General features: G+C 37.7%; 1 protein-coding gene across 4 annotated transcripts in view; it reads left to right on the top strand.

Moving 5' to 3' along the window:
- The window catches only part of NXPE3 (neurexophilin and PC-esterase domain family member 3), a 44,019-nt gene that overhangs the window by 10,712 nt on the left and 8,249 nt on the right, over positions 1-25,058 (top strand). For all 4 annotated transcript variants that reach the window (XM_007095976.3, XM_007095978.3, XM_015543732.2 and 1 more), the window contains 2 exons: positions 11,709-12,463; positions 18,961-19,034. In XM_007095976.3, the coding sequence (XP_007096038.2) occupies positions 11,709-12,463; positions 18,961-19,034 (829 nt within the window). The remainder of the gene's footprint in view (positions 1-11,708; positions 12,464-18,960; positions 19,035-25,058) is intronic.

Here is a 25,058-nt window from a genome sequence, read left to right on the forward strand (position 1 = left end):
TAGAAGAATGTTGCTAAGGCCAATTTAAGAGGAATTACTGCCCGTGCTCTCTTTTAGAATTTTGATGGCTTCCTGTCTTACATTTAGGTCTTTCATCCATTTTGAGTTTATTTTTGTGTATGGTGTAAGAAGTTTCATTCTTTTGCATGTAGCTGTCCAGTTTTCCCAGCATCATTTGTTGAAGAGACTTTTTCTCATTGCATATTCTTGCCATCTTTGTCATAGATTAATTGACCAAGTAATCGTGGGTTTATCTCTGGGCTCTCCGTTCTGTTCTGTTGATCTATGTATCTATTTTTGTGCTAGTACCATACTGTTTTGATAACTTTGTTTGCAGTCTATCTTGAAATTTGGGATTGTGCTATCTCCAGTTTTGTTCTTTTTTTTTCAAGATTGCATTGGCTATTCAGCGTCTTTTGTGGTTCCGTACAAATTTTAGGATTATTTCTTCTAGTTCTGTGAAAATATTGTTGGTGTTTGATAGGGATTGCATTAAATCCATAGACTGCTTTGGGTAGTATGAACCTTTTAACAATATTTGTTCTCCCAATCCATGAGCATGGAGTATCTTTCCATGTGTTTGTGTGGTCTTCGGTTTCTTTCATCAGTGTTTTATAGTTTTCAGAGTACGTCTTTCACCTCCCTGGCTAAGTTTATTTCTAAGTATTTTTATTATTTTTGGTGCAATTATAAATGGGATTGTTTTCCTAATTTCTCTTTCTGCTGCTTCATTGTTAGTGTATAGAAATGCAATGGATTTCTGTCTATTGATTTTGTATCCTGACATTGGCTGCTCTTGAATAGCTGGGGTGGCTACCGAAGGAACAAGAGTAAGAGTAGAAAGGAAGAGAGGAAAAGGGTAGGAAGGAGAAGAGGGGGTGTTGTGAGCATGCGTTAATGGTTTGTTATATCCTTACAACAACTTGAAAAGAGAGGGAGGCTGGAATATTTCCTAATAGGTAATCAGTAGGAAAGGGAAAATATTTTCTTTCTTTTTATTGAGATATAGTTGACATATAACCTGTAAGTTTAAGGTATACAGTGTGTAGATTTGATACACTTATATATTGCAATATGATTATCACCATAGGATTTCATAATATCATATTGTATAACATAGTCTTTAATCCATTTTGATTGGTGTAAGATACGGATCTAGTTTCATTTGTCTGCATGTGATTATAGTTTTTCTAACACCATTTGTTGAAGAGACTGTTTTCCCCGTTAAGTGTTTGGGCTCTCTTGTCAAGTATTAGTTGATCCTAGGGTTGCTTGGCTGGCTCTGTCAGTAGAGCATGTGACTCTTGGTCTTGGGTCATGAGTTTTAGCCCTACATTGGGCATAGAGATTACTTTTAAAAATTTAGTTGATCATATATGTGAGGGTTTATTTCTGGACACTTGATTCTATTCTGTATTTATGCCAGTACCATACCGTTTTTTTTAAATGCTTGTTCATTTATTTTGAGAGAGAGAGAGAGTGTACAAGCTGGGGGAGGGGCAGAGGGAGAGAGGGGAGAGAGAATCCCAAGCAGTCTTTATGTTCACCGTGGAGCCCAGTGTGGGGCTCTATCCCATGAACCATGAGATCATGACCTAAGCTGCAATCAGGAGTCAGTCGCTTAACCAGCTCAGCTACCCAGGTGCCCCTGTTTTGATTACTATAACTCTGTAGTGTAGTTTGAAATCAGGAAGTGTGATACCTTCAGCTTTGTTCTTGTTTCTTAGGATTGCTCTCTTTGGGGTCTTTTATGGTTCTATACAAACTCTGTTTTTTCTACTTTTTATTAAAAATGCCATTGGAATTTTGATAGGGATTGCTTTATAAATGTGTTAGGTCCATTTAATCTAATGTATGTATGGTTCAAGTCCAATGTTTCCTTGTTGATTTTCTGTCTGGATGATCTGTCCATTGCTGAGAGTGGAATATTAAAGTCCCCTACTATTATTTTATTGTTTTCTCTTTCTCCCTGTAGTTCTGTTAGAATTTGATTAATATATTTAGGCGTTCTGATGTTGAATTGGTGTATGTTTATGATTGTTATATCTTCTTGATGAATTCACCTCTTTATCATTATATAATGACCTTTTTTGTCTCTTGTTACTGTTAGGCTTAAAATAGGCTTAAAGTCTATTTTGTCTGATTAAGTGTAGCCACTCCCTCTTTCTTGTAGTTTCTACTTACATGGACTATCTTTTTTCATCCGTTTGCTTTCAGCCTATGTGTGTCTTTAAATCTGGAGTATCTTGTAGGCTGCCTATAGTTGGGTCTTTTTTTTTTTTTTTTTTTTTTTTTTTTAATATATTCAGCTACTATTTGCCTGTTGCCTGGTGAAGTTAATCTACTTATATTTAGAGCATTTATTGATATGTAAAGGCTTACCATGCCATCTTATTAAGTACTTTCTGAATGTTTTGTGTTTTCATAGTTTCTTTTTTCCTATGTTTCTGCCTTCTGTTGTAAATTGGTGTTTTTCTATGGTGGTATGCTCTGTTTTTCCTTTCTTTCTCTTGTGAATCTTCTCTATGGTGTTGCTTTGTGAGTACCATGGAACTTACATAAAATATCTCTTAGATAAAGCAGTCCATTTTAAGCTTACAGCAACTTAACTTCATAGTATACAAAGCTCCACCCTTTTACTCTCTCCCTTTATATTTTTGATGTCACAATTTACCTTTTTTATATTGTGTGTTCATTAAGTTACAGTAGCTATAGTTACTTTTAATGCTTTTTCCATTTAACTTTAATGCTGTAGTTAAGTGGCTAACACACTATTCTATTGTAGAATTAGAGTTTTCTAATTTTGACTGTATATTTATTTTTACTCTTATGTTGTATACTTTCATATGTTCTCATGTCACCAATTAGTATCTTTTCATTTCAGCTTGAAAAACTCTTTTTAGCATTTCTTGCAAGGCTGATGTAGTGGTGATGAACTCCCTCAGCTTTTGTTTGTCTGGGAAAGTCTTTATTTCTTCTTCATATCTGAAAGCTAACTTTCCCTGATACAGTATTTTTGGCTGGCAGTTATTTTCTTTCAACACTTTGAATATGTCATTCCACTCTTTCCTGGCCTGTAGGGTTTCTGCTGAGAAATCTGCTGATAGCCAAATGGGTGTTCCTTTGCAGATTATAGTCTTTTCTTCAGACTGCTTTCAGGATTATCTGTTTTTTGACAGTTTTATTATATTGTGTCATGGAGAAGGTCTTTTTGCACTGAGATATTAGGGTCATCTATTAGCTTTGTGAACTTGGTCATATAATTATATCCACAGGTTTGGAAAATTGGCAGCTATTATCTTTTTAAGTAAACTTTCTGACCCCTTTTCACTCTCTGTTCTTTCTCAAATCCCAATTATTCTAATATTTGTACATTTAATATCGTCCTATAGATCATGTAAGCTGTGTTCTTTTTCATTCTTTTTTCTTCGTTCATTTCTGATTGGGTTATTTTAAAGTTTAATTTTCCAGTTTGCTTATTCTGTTTTCCATTTGAGGTGCTCTACTGTAGATGCTCTCTGTTGAATTTTTCATTGCATTCATTGAATTTTTGTTTGCTTCTTTTTTATGATTTCTCTCTGTAGATTTCTTATTTTGTTGAATTATCTGGGTTTTCTTACAGTTTGTTGAGTTTCCTTAAACAACTATTTTGAATTCTTTATCAGATGGTGTTAAATTCTGTGCCTTTGAGCTAGGTTATTGGAAGATTATTGTTATCTTTTGGTGATAATGTATTTCCTTGATTTTTCATGTTCCTGTAGATTTGCATTGCTGCTTTTACATTTAAAGTAGCAGACACTTCCTCAAATTTATACCATCTGCCTTCAGATGGGGTAAATTGTTTGTTGGTCCTATGATATCTGGGGTTTTCTCCACTCTTATATGGATACACCTTCCCCACATTTTTCCTTCTTCATATGGCATAATTCTTAAGCTTTTCTCTCTTCTGATTCTTACAACCCAGCAGGCTAGCCTCTCTTAATTTCTTTTGTTTTCCAGAAGGTGGCACTGTAACTCAGGTTTCTGGTTTCTTCTTTGCCCAGAGATACTAGTTTATTTTTCTGATAACACTCATTTATCAGACTTACGCTTTCCACTTCATGTGGAAGGGTATGCGAAGAGCTGATGGCAGAGTTGGGGGAGGTGTGAGTTTAGCACTCAGGGTGTTGGGGGTGCCTCATGGGTTTGGTGGGGAGATTGTCAGGTGAGATTCTCCCATAGGCTTGTGGACAGACTTTCTGCTAAAGTCCTCAGCAGTTACCAGGACCTGCATCCTTTCAATGCCCTTTGATATTCTTATTTGCCTTTTTCCTGATCTCCTCCCTCCTACTAGCCTCAGTACTCTGGGTGCTGCTAGAGAGAAATGTTTTTTTTTTTTTTTTAGCAGCATCCCATTCAGCAAGGGTGGCTGAGCATTAACTCACCACTCTCCTTTTCCCTTTTGGAAGATAGTTCAGCCTCTGCACTGTGTTGTGTTGGGGGGGGGAAGCACTGGCAGAGTTCCTGTTAACCCCTCCGCTACATCACCAGTGGCATACTAGCATCTCCTGTAGGGAATGCTGGATTTCCACAGATTCTTCCTCATTCACTGGGATCTGCCCAGGTCAGTACTCTTGAGGTTTTCCTCCCAACTGTGGCCGAGTGGGGTTGGTGTAAGTTCACTGGCAACCTGTGCTGAGGTCTGTCTGCCTATTACCAGATGCACATATGGGCGAGACTTCTGGATTCCTGGCATATGGTGCTGTTTCCCACAACTCCCATAAAGGCATTTTTGTTTGTGGATGAATGCCTAATTCACTGTTGAAAGGGGGACAAAAAGAAGTAATGTATCAGGCTGTTACCATGCTGATGTCAACTCTGCTAAGGGAAAAATTTCAAAGTCATTTTTGTTTTCCTCCACTACTTTTTAAAATTAACAAATAACACCATGTTCTTCTTTCTTTCTTTCTTTCTTTCTTTCTTTCTTTCTTTCTTTCTTTCTTTCTATTTTTTAAAATGTTTAATTTTGAGAGAGAGACAGAGTGGGAGCAGGGGAGGGGCAGAGAGAGGGACACACAGGATCCAAAGCAGGCTCCAGGCTCTGAGCTGCAGCACAGAGCCTGACACAGGGCTCAAACACATGGGCTCGAACTCACGAACCACCAGATCATGCCCTGAGCTGAAGTTGGATGCTCAACTGACTGAGCCACCCAGGTGCCCCCCTACCATGTTCTCCTTTAAAATAAAGGCTCCTAATGAAATCTTTTCAACTGAAAATGTCCGTATGTAAGTGTAAAATGAAAGGGAAAAAAATACAGAGTCTGAGAACTCTAAAGGATTAAAAATCCCTTATATATTTTGGGGTTATTTTTACCTTGTATGGGATTATTTTTTACCATGTATAAGTTATTTTTATTGTTTATTTTGAGAGCGAGAGAGAGCACAAGCAGGAAGGGAGAGAGAGAGACAGAGAGAGAGAACCCTAGAGCCTGATATGGGGCTTGATCCCACGAATTGTGAGATCATGACCTGAACCAAAGTCAAGAGTAGAACATTTAACTGACTGAATCACCCAGGTGCCCCTGCTGTGTATAAGATTTTGAAGTGTTTTGGCATAGGTGGGGAGCTTGAGGAGTTTGTTTAAGTGGTTTGTGACAGGTAATACTAGCTATTGCGGAGAATAAGTTTTGGTTTTGCTTTGCTGTTGTTATTGTTTTTTTTTTCCCCTTGCAATTTAACTCAGTGTATAATGTTAGATGCAGTTTCCTGGGTTAGGTACTAGAAAGGTTCTGTATACAATTTCCACACCAGAAGGCAATTCTTGGACATCAGTAAGATGTTCTACAATTCAACTCTATTCTGACTCTGTCTACCTGGAAATTGCATTAGATCCCATATGTTAAGGGCTCAGTTCTACAAGACTGTCTCTCTCCCCAGAGACCCCCTCCTATCTCTTCTTAGATGGCATTTGTAAGTTTGGGTTGTTACCTGTGCTTCTTACCAACTGGTTCCATTGACCCCCACCTTGTGTTTAATTTGCTAGAGTGGTTCAACAGAACTCAGAGAAATATTTTACTTACTGGATTATTGGTTTGTTATAGAAGTATATAACTCAGGAACAACCAGATGGAAGAGAGCATAGGGCAAGGTATGTGGCAAGGGTGTGGAACTTCCACGCTATCTGTGTGCTCTACTCTCCCTGAGTCTCCTATGTGTTCACTAGCCTGGAAGCTCCCCAGACCCCATCCTATTGACTTTTTATGGAGGTTTCATTCCACAGCTATGATTGATTAAGTTGTTAGCCATTGGTAGTTGATTCTACTTCCAGCCACTTTCCCCTTCCCAGAGGTGAGGAGGTGGGACTGAAAGGTCTAATCCTCTAATCATGGCTGGTTCTCCCAGCAACTAGCTCCCATCCTTAGGTGCTTTCCAAAAGTCACCTCATTTATATCAACCCAGTTGTGGTGGAAAGGGGCTTGTTTTGAATAAGATACCCATTTCACCTTTATGGCTCTGAAGTGTTTTCAGGAACTGAAGACAAGAACCAAATACTATAACAAAAAAACCCCCACATAGGTCAATGAAAGAGCGTAGAGAGCTCAGAAATATACCCATGACTTTAGGGTCAGTTTATCTATGACAAATGAGGCAAGAATATGCAATGGAGAAAAGACAGTCTCTTCAATAAATGGTGTGGGGAAAACTGGACAGCTACTGTATGCAAAAGAGTGAAACTGGACCACTGTCTTAAACCATACACAAAAATGAACTCAAAGTGGATTAAAGACCTGTGAGACCTGAAAGCATAAAATTCCTAAAAGAAAACATAGCACTCTGTTGGACACTGACCTTAGCAACATATTTATGCATCTATCTCCTAAGGCAAGAGAAGCAAAAGCAAAAGTAAACTTTTGGGAACACACTAAAATAAAAAGTTATGCACAACAAAGGAAACCATCAATAAAACAGAAAGTCTACTGAATGTGAGATGCAAATGATATATATCTGATAACAGGTTCATATCCAAAATATATATAAGAAAAAACTTAACTCAATAAAAAAAAACAGTCCAATTAAAAAATGAATAGACATTTTTCCAAAGAAGACATACAGATGGCCAACAAGAGATACTTAGCATCACTATTCATCAGGGAAATGCATATCAAAACCGCAATAAGATCTCACCTCACACCAGTCAGAATGGCTAGGATCAAAAAGACAGGAAATAGCAAATATTGGTGAGGGTATATATAGAGAAAAGGGAATCCTTGTGCACTGTTGGTGGGAATGTAAATTGCTGTAGCCACTGTGGAAAAAATTATGGAGGTTTCCTCAAAAAATTAAAAATAGAAATACTGTAGGTTTTGGTATCTGATATTAATTTGGGGATATTTTCAGTCGTTAGTGTTTTAATATTCTTCTGTTACTTTCTATCTTTCTGATCCTTTCAATATTTCTGTGGGGGTATGTTACACCTTTTGTAGTATTCCCACAGTTCTTGAATTCTGAATTCTGAATTCTTGAATTCTGTTCTCATTTTCTAAAATTCTTTTTTCTGTTTTTAGCTTTCTTTTTGGTTTTTAGTTTTGCAAGTTTCCTTGGACATATCCTCAAGCTCAAGGATTCTTTGCTCAGTTATGTCTGTTTGCAAATGAGACTTACAGAGGCATTCTTCATTTCTGTTACATTGCTTTTTATCTCTGGCATTTCTTCTAATTTTTTGATTTTTATTTTTTTAAGACTCCTTTTTTTTAAACATTTTTTATTTTTAAGTAATCTGTATGCCCAACATGAGGCTTAAACTCACAACCCCAAAATCACAAGTGACATGCTCTACATTGAGCCAGCCAAGTGTCCCCTGAAGACTTTTTTAAGAGAACTTTTTGTTTAAAGCAGAATTTTTAAATTATTTTTTAATTTTGATTCAGTATAGCTAGCATACGGTGTTATACTAGTTTTAATTAGTGTATTAGTTATATTATGTGTACAACATAGTGATTCAACAATTCTATACATCATTACTCAGAGCTCATCATCATAAATGTTATCTGAATCCCTTTCACTTGTTTCACCCACGCTCTCACCCATCTCTCCTCTGATATGCTTTATTTTGTCTTGTCTTGTTTTGTTTATTTTATTTTATTTATCAAATAGGCTTCATGCTCAGCACAGAGCCCAATGCAGGGCTTGAACTTACAACCCTGAGATCAAGACCTGAGCTGAGATCAAGAATAGGACACTTAACTGACTGAGCCACCCGGATGCCCCTGATATACTTTATTTTAAATGAGTAGCCTCTTAAAGTTATTTTTTTCAACAAGAACATTTTTACTTCAAGCATATTTTAGAATACATGGCTCTAAAAGATATATATATAAAACATTCCATCCAAGAAAAATAGAATAACATTTTCTTCATGTACACACACAGAAGAATCCTCTGGTTAAATAACATAAAAAGAGACATAACAAACATTACAATTTTAAGAAGACTAAAATCATACCAAGTATATTTTCCAACCACAGTGGTACAAACTAAAGATTAATAATGAAACAAAGCTGAAAAATCTACAATGTATTTCTTCTTTTTTTTTAATGTTTATTTTTGAGAGAGAGAGAGAGAGAGAGACAGAGAGAAAGACAGAATGTGAGTGGGGGAGGGGAAGAGAGGGAGGGAGAAACAGAATCTGAAGTAGGCTCCAGGCTCTGAGCTGTCAGCAGAGTTGGACGTGGGGCTTGAACCCACAAACTGCGAGATCATGACCTGAGCCAAAGTCAGATGCTTAATCGACTGAGCCACCTAAGCAACCCCCCAAAATCTACAATGTAAATACTAAATTTTAGTATGTAAATATTAACACACTACTGCACAAGCAATTGGCCCAACAAGAAATTAAATGGCAAATCAAAATATGTCTCAAAACAAAAGGAAAAAAAACACAGCCTTCCAAAACCTGTAGGATGCAGCAAAAGCAGATGAGTGAATTTTATGCTATAAATGCTCATATTAGGAAAAAAATTTGAAATAAACAACATTACACCACAAGGAACTAGAAAAAAGAAACTTAGCTGAAATTTAGTAGAGGAAGGAAATAATAAAGAAAAATCAGGAATAAATAAGAGGCCAGAATAAATAATAACATCGAAAGTAATGACCACTTTTTCCAAAAAATGAACAAAGTTGGCAATTTTCTTAACTACATTAGCTAAGAAAAAAGAGGACTCAAAAACCAAAATGAGAAATGGAAGAGAAAACAATACAACAGATAACCACAGAAATCAATAGTGTGATAACAGATTACTATAAACAATTATAAACTAAAAAATCAGATAACTTAGAAGAAAAAACTCCAGATAATTCCTAAAAAATGTGGAAGTTACAAAGATTGAATCATGAATCTTGAATCCAAGAGGTGGGAAATCTTAGACCAATAACAAAAATGGAGGTTGAATTAGGAATAAAAAAATCTCCCAGCACTGAAAAGCTCAAGACCACCTGGTTTCATTGGTGAAATCTACCAATCATTAAAAAAAATAATTAATGGAAATCTTTATCAAAATCTTATGAATAATGGAATAGAGGGAACACTACCCTGTACCAAAGCAATATAAAAACAATACAAGAACAAAAAAGTCTGGTTTGTCCAATATAAGTATTGCTACTAGGACTGGATTTTCTATTCTTTTGACACCCATTTGCATGATAGGTGTTTCTCCACCCCCATACTTTTAATCTGCAGGTGGCTTTAGGTCTAAAATGAGTCTCTGGCAGGTTTAAAGCAAAATTGACCAGAAATGTTTTTGTGCTAGTTTCAGCCTCTTGATTACCATTGTTCTGGACTGGTCCTCATGGTTCTTATTGTGACTGCCAGCAGGACACTTTGAAAAACCACAGGTTTTATTATTCATGGGTCCTGGAGGGTATACAACACACCTGGGGTCACACAGTGAGGTCATGGGTAGAGAAAGAAAAGAGTGTGGGCTTGGGGTTCTGCTGTTTTTGGGGTCCATGGGTAGGGGCCTGGGGTTTCACAGGTTCATTCTTTATTGGTGAATTTAAAACATAAGAGTGGGAATTTAAAGCACAGGGAATGGTCAGTTATCTAAATCAACCAAGATCTCTAAAGCAAAAGAGCCTTGTGTGGGAGGTGGTAGCCTGGCTCTTTATCTAGTCATTTGACTGCCAACGTGTTTTTCTGAGATAGCTGTCTTTGAAGTGGAATTGAAGTCAGGCACTTGCATTACAAAATAGAAAGAAATGATTGTCAGGGCTTACATTGTAGGAAGATGACAGAGATTTCCCACATACTCTTCACCCCTTTATATGCTTAGCCTCTCCCATTATTATGTCACTCACCAGAACAGTAAACATTTTGTTTTTTAAGTTTGTTTGTTTGTTTATTTATGTAGAGAGAAAGCGTGAGCGTGGGTAGGGGCAGAGAGAGAGAGAGAGAGAGAGAGAGAGAGAGAGAGAGAGAGAGAGAGAGAGAGAAGAGGAGAGGGAGGAAGCCAAGCATGTTCCACATGCTGTCAGTGAGGGGCTGGATCTTACCAACCGGGAGATCATCACCTGAGTCAAAATTAAGAGTCAAGTGCTTAACTGACTGGGCCCCCCAGGTGCCCCAGAATGGTACATTTTTTAACCAAGGATAAACCTACCTTGACATATCATCACCCAAGGTCCATAGTTTACCTTAGGATTCTCTGTTGGTGTTGTATATTCTACAGGTTTAGACAAATGTGTAATGATAACTGTCCATCATTATAGCGTTATACAGAGTATTTTCTCTCCCTAAAAATCCTCTCAGCTGTCTGCCATTTCTTTTTGATTCTTTCTGGGAGTTTCTGTCTCTGTCTTTACAGTGCCTATCTGTTCTTTCATGTTGTCTGCTTTTTCCCTTAGAGGCCTTATAGATATTAATTATACTTGTTTTATTTTTTTATTTAAAAATTTTTGTATATAATTTATTGTCAAATAATCATACTTGTTTTAAATTACTGGTCTGATTATTCCAACAACTCTGCCATAGCTGAGTCTGGTTCTGATGCCTTATTTGTGTTTTCAAACTATGTGTTTTGTCTTTTAGTATGTCTTACAATTTTTTGTTGAAAGCTGGACATGAAAGCTAGGTAAAGGAAACTCTGATAAATAAGTTTTTAGTGGTGAGGTGTGAGGGAGGTGAAGCGATTTATAGTCCTGTGAGTGACTCTCAGTCCTTTAGGGAGCCTTTGCTATGGGGCTGTGAACTTCAAAAGTGCTTCTCAGTCCTCCCCCAACACTCTTTAAGTTGGATAGATGGTTAGAATGGGCTGGAGCTGGGTATGTTCCCTACCCCAGTTTGGTTAAGTTCTGATAAAACCCCAATAGATTAGGCTCTGGTAAAATAGTTTCTCTTGGGGGCAGGCCTTGTTAAGAAGAACAGAATGCTCTATTATATTTCAAAATGATTCCTTTTCTTGTTTTGCTGGAAGTCTGATATTTATTACAGGAACTTGATTGAGCTCCCAGAGGTGAGATCCACAGTGTGGAGATCTCTTTATGACTTTATTCCTCATCCTGATGTCACTGTGTTATAATAAGATAGCCTTGTTAAACTAGTAAGCTCTGGGTTTTGAGACAATGTCATACCAAGTAGTTTTATTAAAATTAAACCGAAGCAGAGATATATTTGGCTGATACAAGGAAATTTATTATAGCTGTGGTTTCTGTTTTTATGTTTCTGTCTTCAGTACTTGGACCATGAGACTGTTTCAGCCACATTCATCGACAGCAGTGGACAGTTTGTTTCCTCCCAGATGACAAGAATTAGCCGGAATCCTTACTGTGGCTATGAGCATCAGACTCTGTCCAGCCGGGAGCGCACGGAGGAGGACTCCCTGCTGGCTGCCTTACAGTGGCAGGTGCCTGATGTGGGTCCAGTCCCCTTTGTGAAGAGCACTGACCCTTCTTCCAGCTACTTTGTTATCTTGAACTCCGCAGCCTTCTTCAAGGTGGGAAGCCAGCTAGAAGTGCTGGTTCATGTGCAGAATTTTCAAAGAAAGCCCAAGAAGTATGGTGGAGACTACCTGCAGGCCAGGATCCACTCCCCTAAGCTGCAGGCAGGGGCTGTGGGCAGAGTGGTAGACTACCAGAATGGGTTTTACAAGGTCTTCTTTACTCTGCTCTGGCCAGGCAAAGTTAAAGTGTCCATATCTCTGGTCCACCCCACTGAGGGGATCAGAGTTCTTCAGCGCCTGCAGGAAGAGAAACCACACAGAGTCTATTTCAAGAGTCTCTTCCGTTCAGGAAGAATTTCTGAAACCACTGAGTGCAATGTGTGTCTTCCTGGGAGTCTTCCCCTGTGTAACTTTACAGATGTCTACACTGGAGAACCCTGGTTCTGCTTCAAACCAAAGAAGCTCCCTTGCAGTAGCAGAATTAACCATTTCAAAGGTGGATACCTGAAGGGCCTCCTAACTGCTGCAGAGACCGCTTTCTTCCAGAGGTATGTGTTTCTTGTTCCAGGGGATAATTTTAAGGTCTTTTTCCACTGTTTTTGTCTCAATTAGGTGACATCATCCCATTTAGAAGACTTTCTTGTTTTGGTTATTTGCTTCATATAACTTTCTGAAGTTGGCTCTATTTGGGAGAAGTAGCGAATAGGAAAATAAATAAATATTTATATTTTGTGAATAGTTTTTATTTTTATTTATTTATTTTAAAGTATTTTTAGATTTTTAAAAATGTTTAAGGGATCTGTACACCCAACGTGGGGCTCAAACCCACAACCCCAAGATCCAGAGTTGCATGCTCCAGTGACTGAGCCAGCCAGTGCCCCCTCGTGAATAGTTTTTAGAAAGTGAAGCTTAGAGCTTCTTCTAGTTCAAATTAAACACCTTTTACCCTCAGATTTATGTTTTACTTCAGAACTACATAGCACATGGATAACTATATAAGAAAGATCACTTATTCACAGAACAGATGAAAAACATCGCCCAAGAACAGGGTGACAAGAGGTCTTGTAGTCAGGACACTGTTTTATCTTCATGTCTAATAAGCTAAAAAAATTTCAGGAGCACCTAGGTGGCTCAGTCAGTTAAGCAGCCTACTTTTGGTTTCATCTCAGGTCATGATCTCACGGTTTGTGAGATTGAGCCCTGCTTTGGGCTCTGTGCTTACGGTGCAGAGCCTGCTTGGGATTCTCTCTTTCCTGTCTCTCTCCTGCTTGGGTTTTCTCTCTCTCTCTCTCAAAATAAATAAATAAACTTTAAAAACATTTTTAAGTGACATATTATCAGTTGTTAAAATCATATACTGATAGGAAAAGGACTATGAATATGACAACATTGCTGGGTTGACTTAACGATAAACATGGGAAACCAGGAATATCACAGCAAACTATGTTTTTTAAATTAACAGGGAAATTTTTGCATTATTGTGTACAAATTTCTCTTGTGGAACATAAGTGTAAAACTTTTTCAGCATAATGATCAATATGCGGAATAATGTGTAGAGTGGAATGTATGGGATCAGTATGGATTAAATGTTTTCTTCAACATTTCGTACAGTTCTGAAGTAAAATAGCATGCCTAAGGAAAAAAATTATAAAAGCCATATGGCCAAAAAGTCCAATTACTTGACAGAATGTAAAAATACCTTTTATTTTTTTATTGAAATAAATACTTAAAAATAATCCTTGGTGGAGAGGTAGTTTTGTTGAGTACCTCTGGGCAACCGTAAAAATTTTGTTTTATGCCCACTTCTTACTCAGTGAGGGAAATGTTCCTACTATAACGTATGTAGGAGCTTCTCAAACAAAGCTCTGATTTTTCATTTCTGGAGTCTGCTTTTGGTCGTATCAGTTTTAAATACATGTTTGCTGGACTGATGCCATGCTTTTAGAAGGATGCTCTTAGATGCCAGCAGAGGGAGCACTATTCAATGTATTTACTGTACTGTTCTTCAGAAAACTGTCTAGTTTGTCGTGTGGCTGAGTATACAAGGACTTTAGTTTTAATCCTGGGTTCAATTTCAGACACATTATTTATCAATGACGGTGAGCAGATGATTTCAGGTCTGTGTACTTTTTGCCTATGTGTGAAGACTGCTCAGTTCCTCCCCTTTAGGGTTGTGTTGTCAGTCTCCTTAGTGGCTTAGCAAAAAAGAGGAAGCACAGCTTATAACTTACTGAAATTCCATGTGGAAAAAAGTGGGAGAAAAATTAGAGAGTAAGTGTAAAATTTAAGAATATTCCTGACACTAAATCCTACCATTAAAACCAGAAAACACCTGTGAATCGTGAAGGATGAAATAATTATGTCTCTGTCCTTACTTGCACATCCTGGATGAGGCTGACTGATGGCACTTTGTAGTAGAATCATTAAGAAATTATACTTACCTAGAAGTTTGCTGATAAGATGTTGCTTGAGGTAACATTTTTGGGAATCAAACATCTGATAGTTCTGCTACTGATTTTTTTTCTTGCATTGTTTATTAGAATTCTAAAATTTTACATCAGCTAACTAAAAAGAAGAAGATTGAAATTGATTTTTTGAGATGTCCTTGGGTATGCTGTTTTGAGCTCATGGCCTGAATATGTTAAGCTGATACCCATTTTTACCTTTTTTCCTTGGTGGCTCATAGCATTGCTTAATTCAGAAAGGATTAAGCTTAGCTTTGGTCTTTGGTTCTCTAAATAACAGTTGGACAATTAAGGTGATCTAATCTTTGTTCTTTACTCCTAAAAAATGTTGGTTTTAGAAAGAACAACAGTACTTTGCTTAAAAAATTCTATTAATATAAAGGAAGGCTTTTTGAAAGAATGAGGTTCTCACATGAAAAGCTTCCCATATATTTTAGCATCATTTCATATTTTCTTCTTTCTAACTTTGTGCTTAAAAAAACTTTCAAATCATTAGAAACACGGCAAGAATAATAAAAATGAGCATCCATATAGCTTTAACTTAGATTCACCATTGTTAATGTTTTGCCACATTTGCTTTCTCTCTCTTTCTCTTTGTATGTGTGTTTATATATATGTCTGTTGATGTATAATTATCCCCCTTCCCAGAGCATTTGAGAGTAAGTTGCAGACAACATGGTGTTGCACCTCATGGGTATGCATCTCCTGGCACATGAGCTTTCTCCAACATATAACTGTAACATATTTATCACACTTGGGGCATTTATCATTAATACAATACTATTATTTAATATACAGTCCATACTCAAGTTTCTCTGATTGTCCCAATAATGTCCTTTATACCTGTCATTTTTATTTTAACTAATCTAACCTGTGATTACTTACAATGTGTTTAGTTATCCTTTCTTTTAAATTTTGTTTATTTATTTTGGGAGAGACAGAGAGAGAACACAAACAGGAGAGGGACAGAGAGAGAGGGGGACAGAGGATCTGAAGGGGGCTCTGTGCTGACAGCAGCTCTGTGCTGACAGCCCATGCGGGGCTCGAACTCACAAAATGTGAGATTGTGCCCTGAGCCAAAGTTAGACGCTTAACCAACTGACTGAGCTACTCGGGCACCCTCAGTTATCTCTTTAATCTTTAACTTGGATGAGGTTTCTAGCTTGTTTTTTTGTTTGTTTGTTTGTTTGATTTTTTGTTTATTTATTTTGAGAGAGACAGAGACAGCGTGAGCAGGGGAGGGACAGAGAGAGAGGGAAAGAGAGAGAATCCCAAGCAGGCTCCACCCTGCTATTGCAGAGCCAGATGTGGGTCTCAAATTCATGAAGAGATCATGACCTGAGCCAAAACCAAGAGTCGGACACTCAACTGACCGAGCCACCCAGGTGCCTCCTCTAGCATGTTTTTCACAACATTAAGGTTTTGATGTCACTGCTTTGTAGATGTCCCTTAATTTGGATTTGCTGCTTTATTGTTTCTACATGACCAGATTGAGGTTAAACATTTTTACAGGAAAATTACAAAGGGCAAATTTTCTTTTTTTCCTTATCTTAAAGCTCTCCCATGAAAGCAGTTTATTTGTGCTGTTTTAAAAGTCATGTTCTCTCCTAAATGTAACTTATTTAAACTATTTTCTAAACATACAGTTGACCCTTAAAAGTCTCAGGATTTAGAGGTGCCAACCACCTGCACAGTCAAAAATCTGCTATAACTTTTGACTTCCCAAAGACTTTGCTAATATTCTACCATTGACCAGAACCTTTACTGATAAGAACAGTTGATTAACACATATTTTGTACGCTGTATGTATTACATATACTGTATTCTTATAGTAAAGTAGGCTAGAGAAAAGAAAATGTTAAGAAAATCATTAGGAACAGAAAATACATTTACAGGACTGTACTGCATTTATTGAAAAAATCCATGCATAAGTGGAGCTGCACAGTTCAAAGCCATGTTGTTCACACAAAAGACCTTGAATAGCCAAAGTAATATTGAAGAAGAAAACCAAAGCAGGAGGCATCACAATCCCAGACTTTAGCCTCTACTACAAAGCTGTAATCATCAAGACGGTATGGTATTGGCACAAAAACAGACACATAGAACCAATGGAATAAAATAGAGATTCCAGAATTGGACCCACAAATGTATGGCAAACTAATCTTTGACAAAGCAGGAAAGAATATCCAAAGCAGGAAAGAATGGAAAAAAGATAGTCTCTTTAACAAATGGTGCTGGGAGAACTGGACAGCAACATGCAGAAGAATTAAACTAGACCATTTTCTTACACCATTCACAAAGATAAACTCAAAATGGATGAAGGACCTGAATGTGAGACAGGAAACTATCAAAACCCTAGAGGAGAAAGCAGGAAAAAACCTCTCTGACCTCAGCCATAGCAATTTCTTACTTGACACATCTCCAAAGGCAAGGGAATTAAAAGCAAAAATGAACTACTGGGTTCTTGTGAAGATAAAAAGCCTCTGCACTGCAAAGGAAACAATCAGCAAAACTAAAAGGCAACCAACGGAATGGGAAAAGATATTTGCAAATGACATATCGGACAAAGGGCTAGTATCCAAAATCTATAAAGAACTCAGCAAACTCTCCACCTGAAAAACAAATAATCCAGTGAAGAAATGGGCAGAAGACATGAATAGACACTTTCTAAAGAAGACATCCAGATGACCAACAGGCACATGAAATGAAAAGATGCTCAACGTCACTCCTTATCAGGGAAATACAAATCAAAACCACACTGAGATACCACCTCATGCCAGTCAGAGTGGCTAAAATGAACAAATCAGGAGACTATAGATGCTGGCGAGGATGTGGAGAAAAGGGAACTCTCTTGCACTGTTGATGGGAATGCAAACTGGTGCAGCCATTCTGGAAAACAGTGTGGAGGTTCCTCAAAAAATTAAAAATAGATCTACCCTATAACCCAGCAACAGCACTGCTAGGAATTTACCCAAGGGATACAGGAGTACTGATGCTTAGGGACACTTGTACCCCAATGTTTATAGCAGCACTTTCAACAATAGCCAAATTATGGAAAGAGCCTAAATGTCCATCAACTGACAAATGGATAAAGAAGATGTGGTTTATATATACAATGGAATATTACTTGGCAATAAGAAAGAATGAAATAAATTATGTGTGTGTGTGTGTGTGTGTGTGTGTGTGTGTGTGTGTGTGTGTAATAAAGATTGAATGTTAGTTGAAGAAAAAAATAAAGAAATAATGGCTGCAAACTTCCAAAATGTTTGAAAAAAAGAAATGATCCTCTTGTAGGCAGCAAAAAAACCCAAAAACTAAAAACCAAAACATGTTGTTCAAGGTCAGCTGCACTGCCTTCCTTGTTTCTTGCCTCCCCATTAGAATGTCATTTCCCTGAAGGAGGAGATGCTGTGTGTCTTGTTTATTGTTACATCCCTGACATCTAGGACAGTGCCGGGCCCATAGTAGAAGCTTAAAAATTATATTTTTATTTTATTAAAAAATTTTAATTCCAGTGTGGTTAACATACAGTGTTATATTAGTGTCATGTGTATAATATTGATTGTGATTCAACAGTTCCATATATTACTCAGTGCTAATCAATAGAAGTGTACTCTTTAATCTTCTTTACCTATTTCACTCATCTCCCTGCCCACCTTCCCTCTGGTGACCATCAGTTCTCCATAGTTTTTTGTACTATCTGTTTTTTGGTCTCTCTCTTTTTTTTCCTTTGTTCATTTAGAAGCTTAAGAATTATTTAAGAACATATCTCTTTTGAACTGATTTTTGATAAAACAAAATATTGTGATTCAAGTTCACATATCAAGAATTTGGAAAGTTAGCATTTTATTTTTTTGTCTGTTTTTGGCCTAAGTGTAAGAGGTAATTGTTGTGACCCAGTTTCTGGCATAGTTATACCAAATTTCCAGTGGTTTTTCCCTGGACTCCACACTCTCCCACTTTTTCACACAGCCCTCCATCTAATATTGTCCAAGCATGGACTCTAGCCCAGGGCCTGTACTAAGTGCTGGAGACAAAAGGTGAGTGAAACACAATCTGTGTCACTGAGGAGTATGTTTTAGAAAGAGACACTACAGGGCCATACCAATGGTGAACAAAGTCCTGAAAGAGCACATATCTGGAGACAAGTGTCTCTAGTAGGACTCATCTCTGTTCTGGGCAAGGCCTAAGGAATCTGACCTGTGATTTAATGCTACATAGATTTATAATCTGAAAATTAGATAGTGACAGAATGGACATTCTCATCAGTGTGAGCCATTTTCCGAGTCCAAGGGGAATAAAGAATTTAAACCAGAATTTGTCATTTTAGAGATTATACTCTCAGGGCTATGTGGTGAAAAATTAAAAACCTATTTAATTTCTATTCACTTTATATATCCACATAACCTGCTTATTTTAAGAGACCCAGTTTATTAATTGATTGTGTTGAGTAGCATTTATAAGAATATTTCATCTTAAGGTTCTGTGAAGTCCTGTTATTTTAATTTGCAAATGAAGATACATATTAGAAAGTAAATGTTCTCAAATCTAAACTTGTATTCTTCTTATTCCTTTTAAAGTGGTGTCAATATCAAAATGCCAATCAACTCCAGCGGACCTGATTGGGTGACTGTGATTCCCAGGAGAATAAAAGGTAAAAAGAATGAGCTTGATGACTTGTTGTTTTTCTTGCTAAATGGGTTGAGGCTCTGTGGTTTCACTAATGTCATAAAAACTTCTTTCCTCCTTTTAATATGCCATGGTTACTTCTGGGCACAATTGAAAATACTAAAAGAGCTTTTTAATTAAAATAAATCAGACCTTATGTGCATAATCTTGGGCTTTGCTATTTATACTCCTGTGAAAGTTGTCTTCTTCCCCTTCCCCTCTCTGGTTGGCTGCTCAAGAGACTTCGGTGCTATACTGTCCGATATGGTAGCTACTAGCCACACATGGCTATTTAAATTTAAATTAATTAAAATTAACTAAAAATTAAAATTTAATTCTTTTTTTTTAAACAAAATTTTTAATGTTTATTTATTTCTAAGAGAGAGAGAGAGAGCCAGAGCACAAGCAGGGGAAGGGCAGAGAGAGAGGGAGACACAGAATCTGAAGCAGGCTCCAGGCTCTGAGCTGTCAGTACAAAGCCCAATGCAGGGCTCGAACCCACAAACTGTGAGATCATGACCTCAGCCAAAGTTGGACACTTAACTGACTGAGCCACCCAGCCTCCCCTAAAATTTAATTCTTAAGTCACACATCCTCGGGAGCCATGTGTGGCTGGTGGCTACCATGTTGGGCAGCATTTTATATGGAATGTAGTGTATCTATCATTGCTGTCGGATATCACCACTCTAGAGTTATCCAAGAAACGTGTATGAAATCGGCAAGGGAATTTTTAAAATCAAAAGCATTATGTTACTGAACTCTGGTTTTCTCAAAGTGTGATCTCTGCATTAGCAGAATCAGCTAGAATTGCAGATTCTTAGGTCTTACCTCAGGCTACTGAATCAGAAACTCGGGCGTGGGGCCTAGCAATCTGGGTTTTAGCAAACCTTCTAGGTGATTTTGATACATTGGCATTGGGTATTGTTAAAAGTAAAACAATGAAGAGTAAATGTATGTGTTCTGTTTTAGCCACGGTGACTTTTAGAAAGAAAGGGTGAATATTATTAAGGAAACTTATGCAGATGGCAAGGCCCTTTTAGCTGTTGAAAGCATATATGACAGTATATATGGTAGATATTGCACAGATACTGGCAAACACTATTGCCATAGGGCCTAGACATGTAATACATGTGAATCGAGCCAGGGTGGGTATTAGTCATAGGCATGCCTTGTGTGAATGGTGGGGGAAGAACCTAAGTGCAGGCACAGCCTGTCTACAGCTCTTGCTGCTTTGTTGTGCAGAAATGTGCTCAGATGTATAGGGTTTCTTTTTTTTCCATGAACAAAAATCCGAAGTCTTAATCCTTAATCTTTAAATGTAATATCTCCAGATTTCAAAACATTGGTATCCAATTGCAAACATTTAAAATATTGTGTGGGCTAAATAAAATTATTGTCTGTGGCCCAGATACAGCCAGGATACTGCCAGTCTATATATCTCTGTTCTCCACCATCATGTCCCATGAGAAATCTCAGTCTTTTCCTAATGAAAGCTGTATTTTATTTACTTGAAGCCAGTGAGTTACTAATTTTAAAAGATTCATATATGAAACATCATTAACAGAAATACTTTTATTTGCCTTTATTTGCCTGGGCCTCAACCTCTGTGTCTATTCCCCCTAGTCCTGCACTCCTCATACTCTATCCTTCTCTGCCCCAGCCCCAGTCTTCTGGCGTGGCTGCCTTATCCCTGGGTGTCTAGTGGGATGGTCAGCGGGTGGAGTTTTGGATGGTTTACCTGCACCTGACAGATCTCGATGTTCAGCCAGTAGGTGTCTGTGGGTTTGTGATGTACTGTTCTGTTTAGAGAGAAGACAGATTTTGGAACTAGTGAGACTTTTGATGGATTTTTAGAAGAAAGGAACCGTGAATCAATAGGAGAATAGCTTGGCTTTGAGAAGACCGCCTCAGAGCAGGTACATTACTGGAAGGAAGAGAAGGGCAATTGCTTTACATAACATCAAAGACACCCAGCCTTGGAGGACTTCACTGCAGTTCACTCTCGTGACCAGCAGGGCGCACTCAAAGACCCTAAACCAAGGGCTCACATGCCTCCCACCTTCCCTATGTTCCTCCCTTCATTCCTTTCTTTCTCTTTTTTAATATATATATTTTTTGTTTTTGGAATATTTTAGACTTAAAATAAGTTACAAAAATAGTATAAAGTTCCTGTATAGCCTACACCCAGCTTCCCCTTATGCTAACATCTTATATAACCACAGAATACTTCCAAAACTAAGGTTTTAACATCAGTACAGTATCATTAAGCTGTAGAGTTTACTTGGATTTCATGAGTTTTTCCACCAATGTCCTTTTTCTGTTTTAGAATCCCATGCAGAATCCCAGGTTGCATTTAGTCACCATGTTTCTTTAGTCTTCCTTCTGTGACATTATCTTGACCTTTACACTTTGAAGAACTTTGGTCAGATATTTTTTAGAATGTTTCTAAATTTGGGTTTTTAAATGTTTTCTAATGATTCGAATGAGAGTATGCATTTTTGGAAGAATAGCACAGAAATGATGTTGTGTCCTTTTAAGGGAGTACATGATGTCAATATATTCTGTTAACAATGTTAAATTTGATCACCTGGTTAAAGTGGTGTCTGTCAGGGTTCTCTTCTCTGTATCCTGGGGAGATACTTTGAGACTGTGGTAGGCTGAATAATGGCCCCCAAAGATATCCAGATCTTAATCCCTCAAATTTGTGAACGTTGCTATATATGGATGGCAAAGGAAATTTTGCATGTGTGATTAAGCTAAGGGTCTAGAGATGGGGAGAGATTATCCGGATAATCTGAGTGGGCCCTAAACGCAATCACAAGTGTCCTTTTAAGAGGGAGGAAGAGGGAGATTTCATACAAAAGCAGAAGGCAATGTGACAGTGGAAGTAGAGAGAAATTTGAAGATGCCATGCTGCTGGCTTAACAAATGGAGAAAGAGGCCATGAGCCAAAGAATACAGGTGTGGAATAGGAAAGGGAACAGATTCTTCCCTAGCTCCTCCAGAGAGAGCATGGCCTTACTGATACCTTGGATTTGGTATCGGTGATACTGATTTTGGATTTCTGGCCTCCCTCCAAAACTGTAAGAGAATAAATTTGTGTTGTTTTAAGCCACTGAATATGTGGTAATCTGTTATAGTAGCCACAGGAAACTAATACAAAGACATCCTGGATGTCTCTGTATTCCGTCAGGATGTAAACATCCTATTTCTGCTTATACTTTCACCCACTAATTTTAGCATTCATTAATAGATCTTGTCAGCAGCAATTATTTGGGTGGTATTTAATGGTGACTTTCTAATCTCTCATTTCTAAGACATTTATTAATTGGAATTTTTCTGTAAGGAAGAGTTGTCCCTTCTTTCCCATTTATTTAATTATGTCCATATAGACTCATGGCTCATGATTATTTATCTCATTTTTTGGATTATTACCAAATTCAACTGTTATTTATTTTGTTGCTCTAATTGCTTCAATTTTGGCAATTGGGAACTTTTTCAATTTGGCTCCTATGCCCCTTTGACATGCTAACGTATATATGTACCTATGATACGTATATATGTGAATATGTATGTGTGTGTGTGTATGTGTGTGTGTGTGTGTGTGTGTGTGTATACACATTTTTTTCCTTAAGCACTTCCTTACTTTCTGACATGTTTCACACCCATTTGTGTGTTATTTGACCTAGACTTGGAAGGGTTCATAGTCTTTCCACTTTTATTATTTTACTTATGAATCCTATATTTTGAAGGGTTTTATTTCCCTATCAACATTTAAAAAAAGTGTTAGTTAATTGATTTTCCTGCAAGTTAAAGTTATTCTAAGATGCATATTTAGTCTGCTGAACTGTTTGAGATTACCTGTCTTCCCCCATGCATGGGTATAATTCCAGTCAAGAGCAAAGAAACATAGCTTTTAATTAGATGAAAATAGCTCATCAGGGATAAGTATCTGGTTTCTGACAGGCTTTCCCAGTGTCAGAATTGCTGCTGAATTTTTATTAGCACCTGTACTGTGGTCCCTAGATCATCATAGCCTGATAGAAGCCTTGATGGCTTCTAACCTCATCAACAACTAAACTAGAGTTCATATTTTGGGGGGAAGCTTACTGAGAGTTTGGGATAAAACTAGATTTAATAGCAACAGAATAAGCATTAACATCTTTGTAGCCTTTTGCTATTTTCTTTATCTTTTTAAAAAATTAATTAATTATATTTAGAGAGAAAGAGAGCCAGTGGGAGAGAGGGCCAGAAGGGAGAGAGAGAGAGAGAGAGAGAGAGAGAGAGAGAGAGAGAGAGAGAGAATCCCAAGCAGGCTCCACACTCAGCACAGAGACCGTTGCAGGACCCAGGCTCAAGCCCACAACCCTGGGACTGTGACCAAAGCTGAAATCAAAAGTTGGACACTCAACTGACTGAGCCACCTAGGCTCCCCTTTTCTTTATCTTTTGAGGTATATCTTATGTACAGTATAGCACGTGGATTGCAAATATATAGCACAATGGAATTTTACATTTGTATCTGTAACTGTGGTAGGCTGAATTCTAAGATGACTCCCACTGATCCATGCCTTTATATAATTCTTTTTCTCTTGAGTGTGGGAAGGACCTGTAAATGTGATAGTATATCACTCCCATGACTTTAAAAAAAGAGATACTATCCTGGGCAGACCTGACTTAATTGGATAAGCCCTCAATAGGGACCGAGTTCTTCTTGAAGAGATTCAAAGTGTGAGAAGGCTTCCTTCCATGTAAGCGGGATTCTTTGTTGCTGGCTCTAAAGATGGAGGAGGCCATGTGGCAAGAAATGTAGACAGTTTCTAGGAGCTAAAGGGCATTCCCTGGCTGACAGTGACCAAGGAAACAAGAAACTCAGTATTATAACCGCAAGGAACTGAATCTGGCCAGTAATTGAATGGGGTTGGAAGCAGATTTCTCTTGTCTACAGAAAGGAACACAGTCCTGCTGTCAACCTGATTTCAACCTGCGAGACCCTTAGCAGGGAACCCAGCTATGTCATGCCCTGGACTCTTGGCAGAACTATGTGATATTAAATGTCTCTTGTTTTTAAGTCACTAAGTTTGTGGTGATTTGCCATGCACCAGTAGAAAACTAATACAATTACTACCACCCATACAAAGATATAGAATGTTTAGAATATATAGAATATTTCTAGCATTCCAGTGTTGCCCTTTATGATTAAAAACTATTAATACTACTACAGTATTGAACTTTCACAACAGCCCTTCAAAATCACTAGTAATTTATCCATTTTATAGGTAATTGAAGCAAGGTCTAGAGACTGATACGTCATCATTTTGACATCTGCTCTGTGTCTGATGCTAGACTAGACTCTGAGAATACAGGAGATGAGTAAGATGAGAGTTTTAAGCGATTTCTGGGGTCTCCTATTGGAGACATGGAGTCAGACATAAACCAGGACCTCTGACTCGAGTCTAGCCCTTTTTCTGCTATCCCTTAATATGCTTGGGAGGTGTGGGGGAGGATGTCTTAATGTTTGGGTTTGTCTGCAGTAGTGGAGTTCATCAACTCTCTAGTTTCTAAATGCATCCAAATGGTGGAGTGAATGATAAAATAGTATTTTATGTTGTTCGATGAAAACCATACTAATGATTTGATGGATGAGACCTCACTCTGAGGTTGTTTAGAAAATGGAAAGGTGCTATCACAACAAAGTGGACAAAGCTACTTTTTTTTTAAAAAAAGGTTTATTTATTTATTTTGAGTAGGGGGGAAGAGAGAGAGAATCCCAAGCAAGTTCCGTACTGTCAGTGCAGAGCCCGAGCAGGGCTTGAACTCAGGGAACTGTGAGATCGTGACCTGAGCCAAAACCAAGAGTCGGATGCTTAACCGACTGAACCACCCAGGCACCTCTGGACAAAGCTATTTTATTTTTTTATTTTTTATTTTTTTAATTTTTTTTTATAAGAAGAATTCAGTTTTTTTTTTTAATTTTTTTTTAACGTTTTATTTATTTTTGAGACAGAGAG

This window comes from Panthera tigris, chromosome C2, assembly GCF_018350195.1.
Source record: "Panthera tigris isolate Pti1 chromosome C2, P.tigris_Pti1_mat1.1, whole genome shotgun sequence".
Classification (NCBI taxonomy): domain Eukaryota; kingdom Metazoa; phylum Chordata; class Mammalia; order Carnivora; family Felidae; genus Panthera; species Panthera tigris.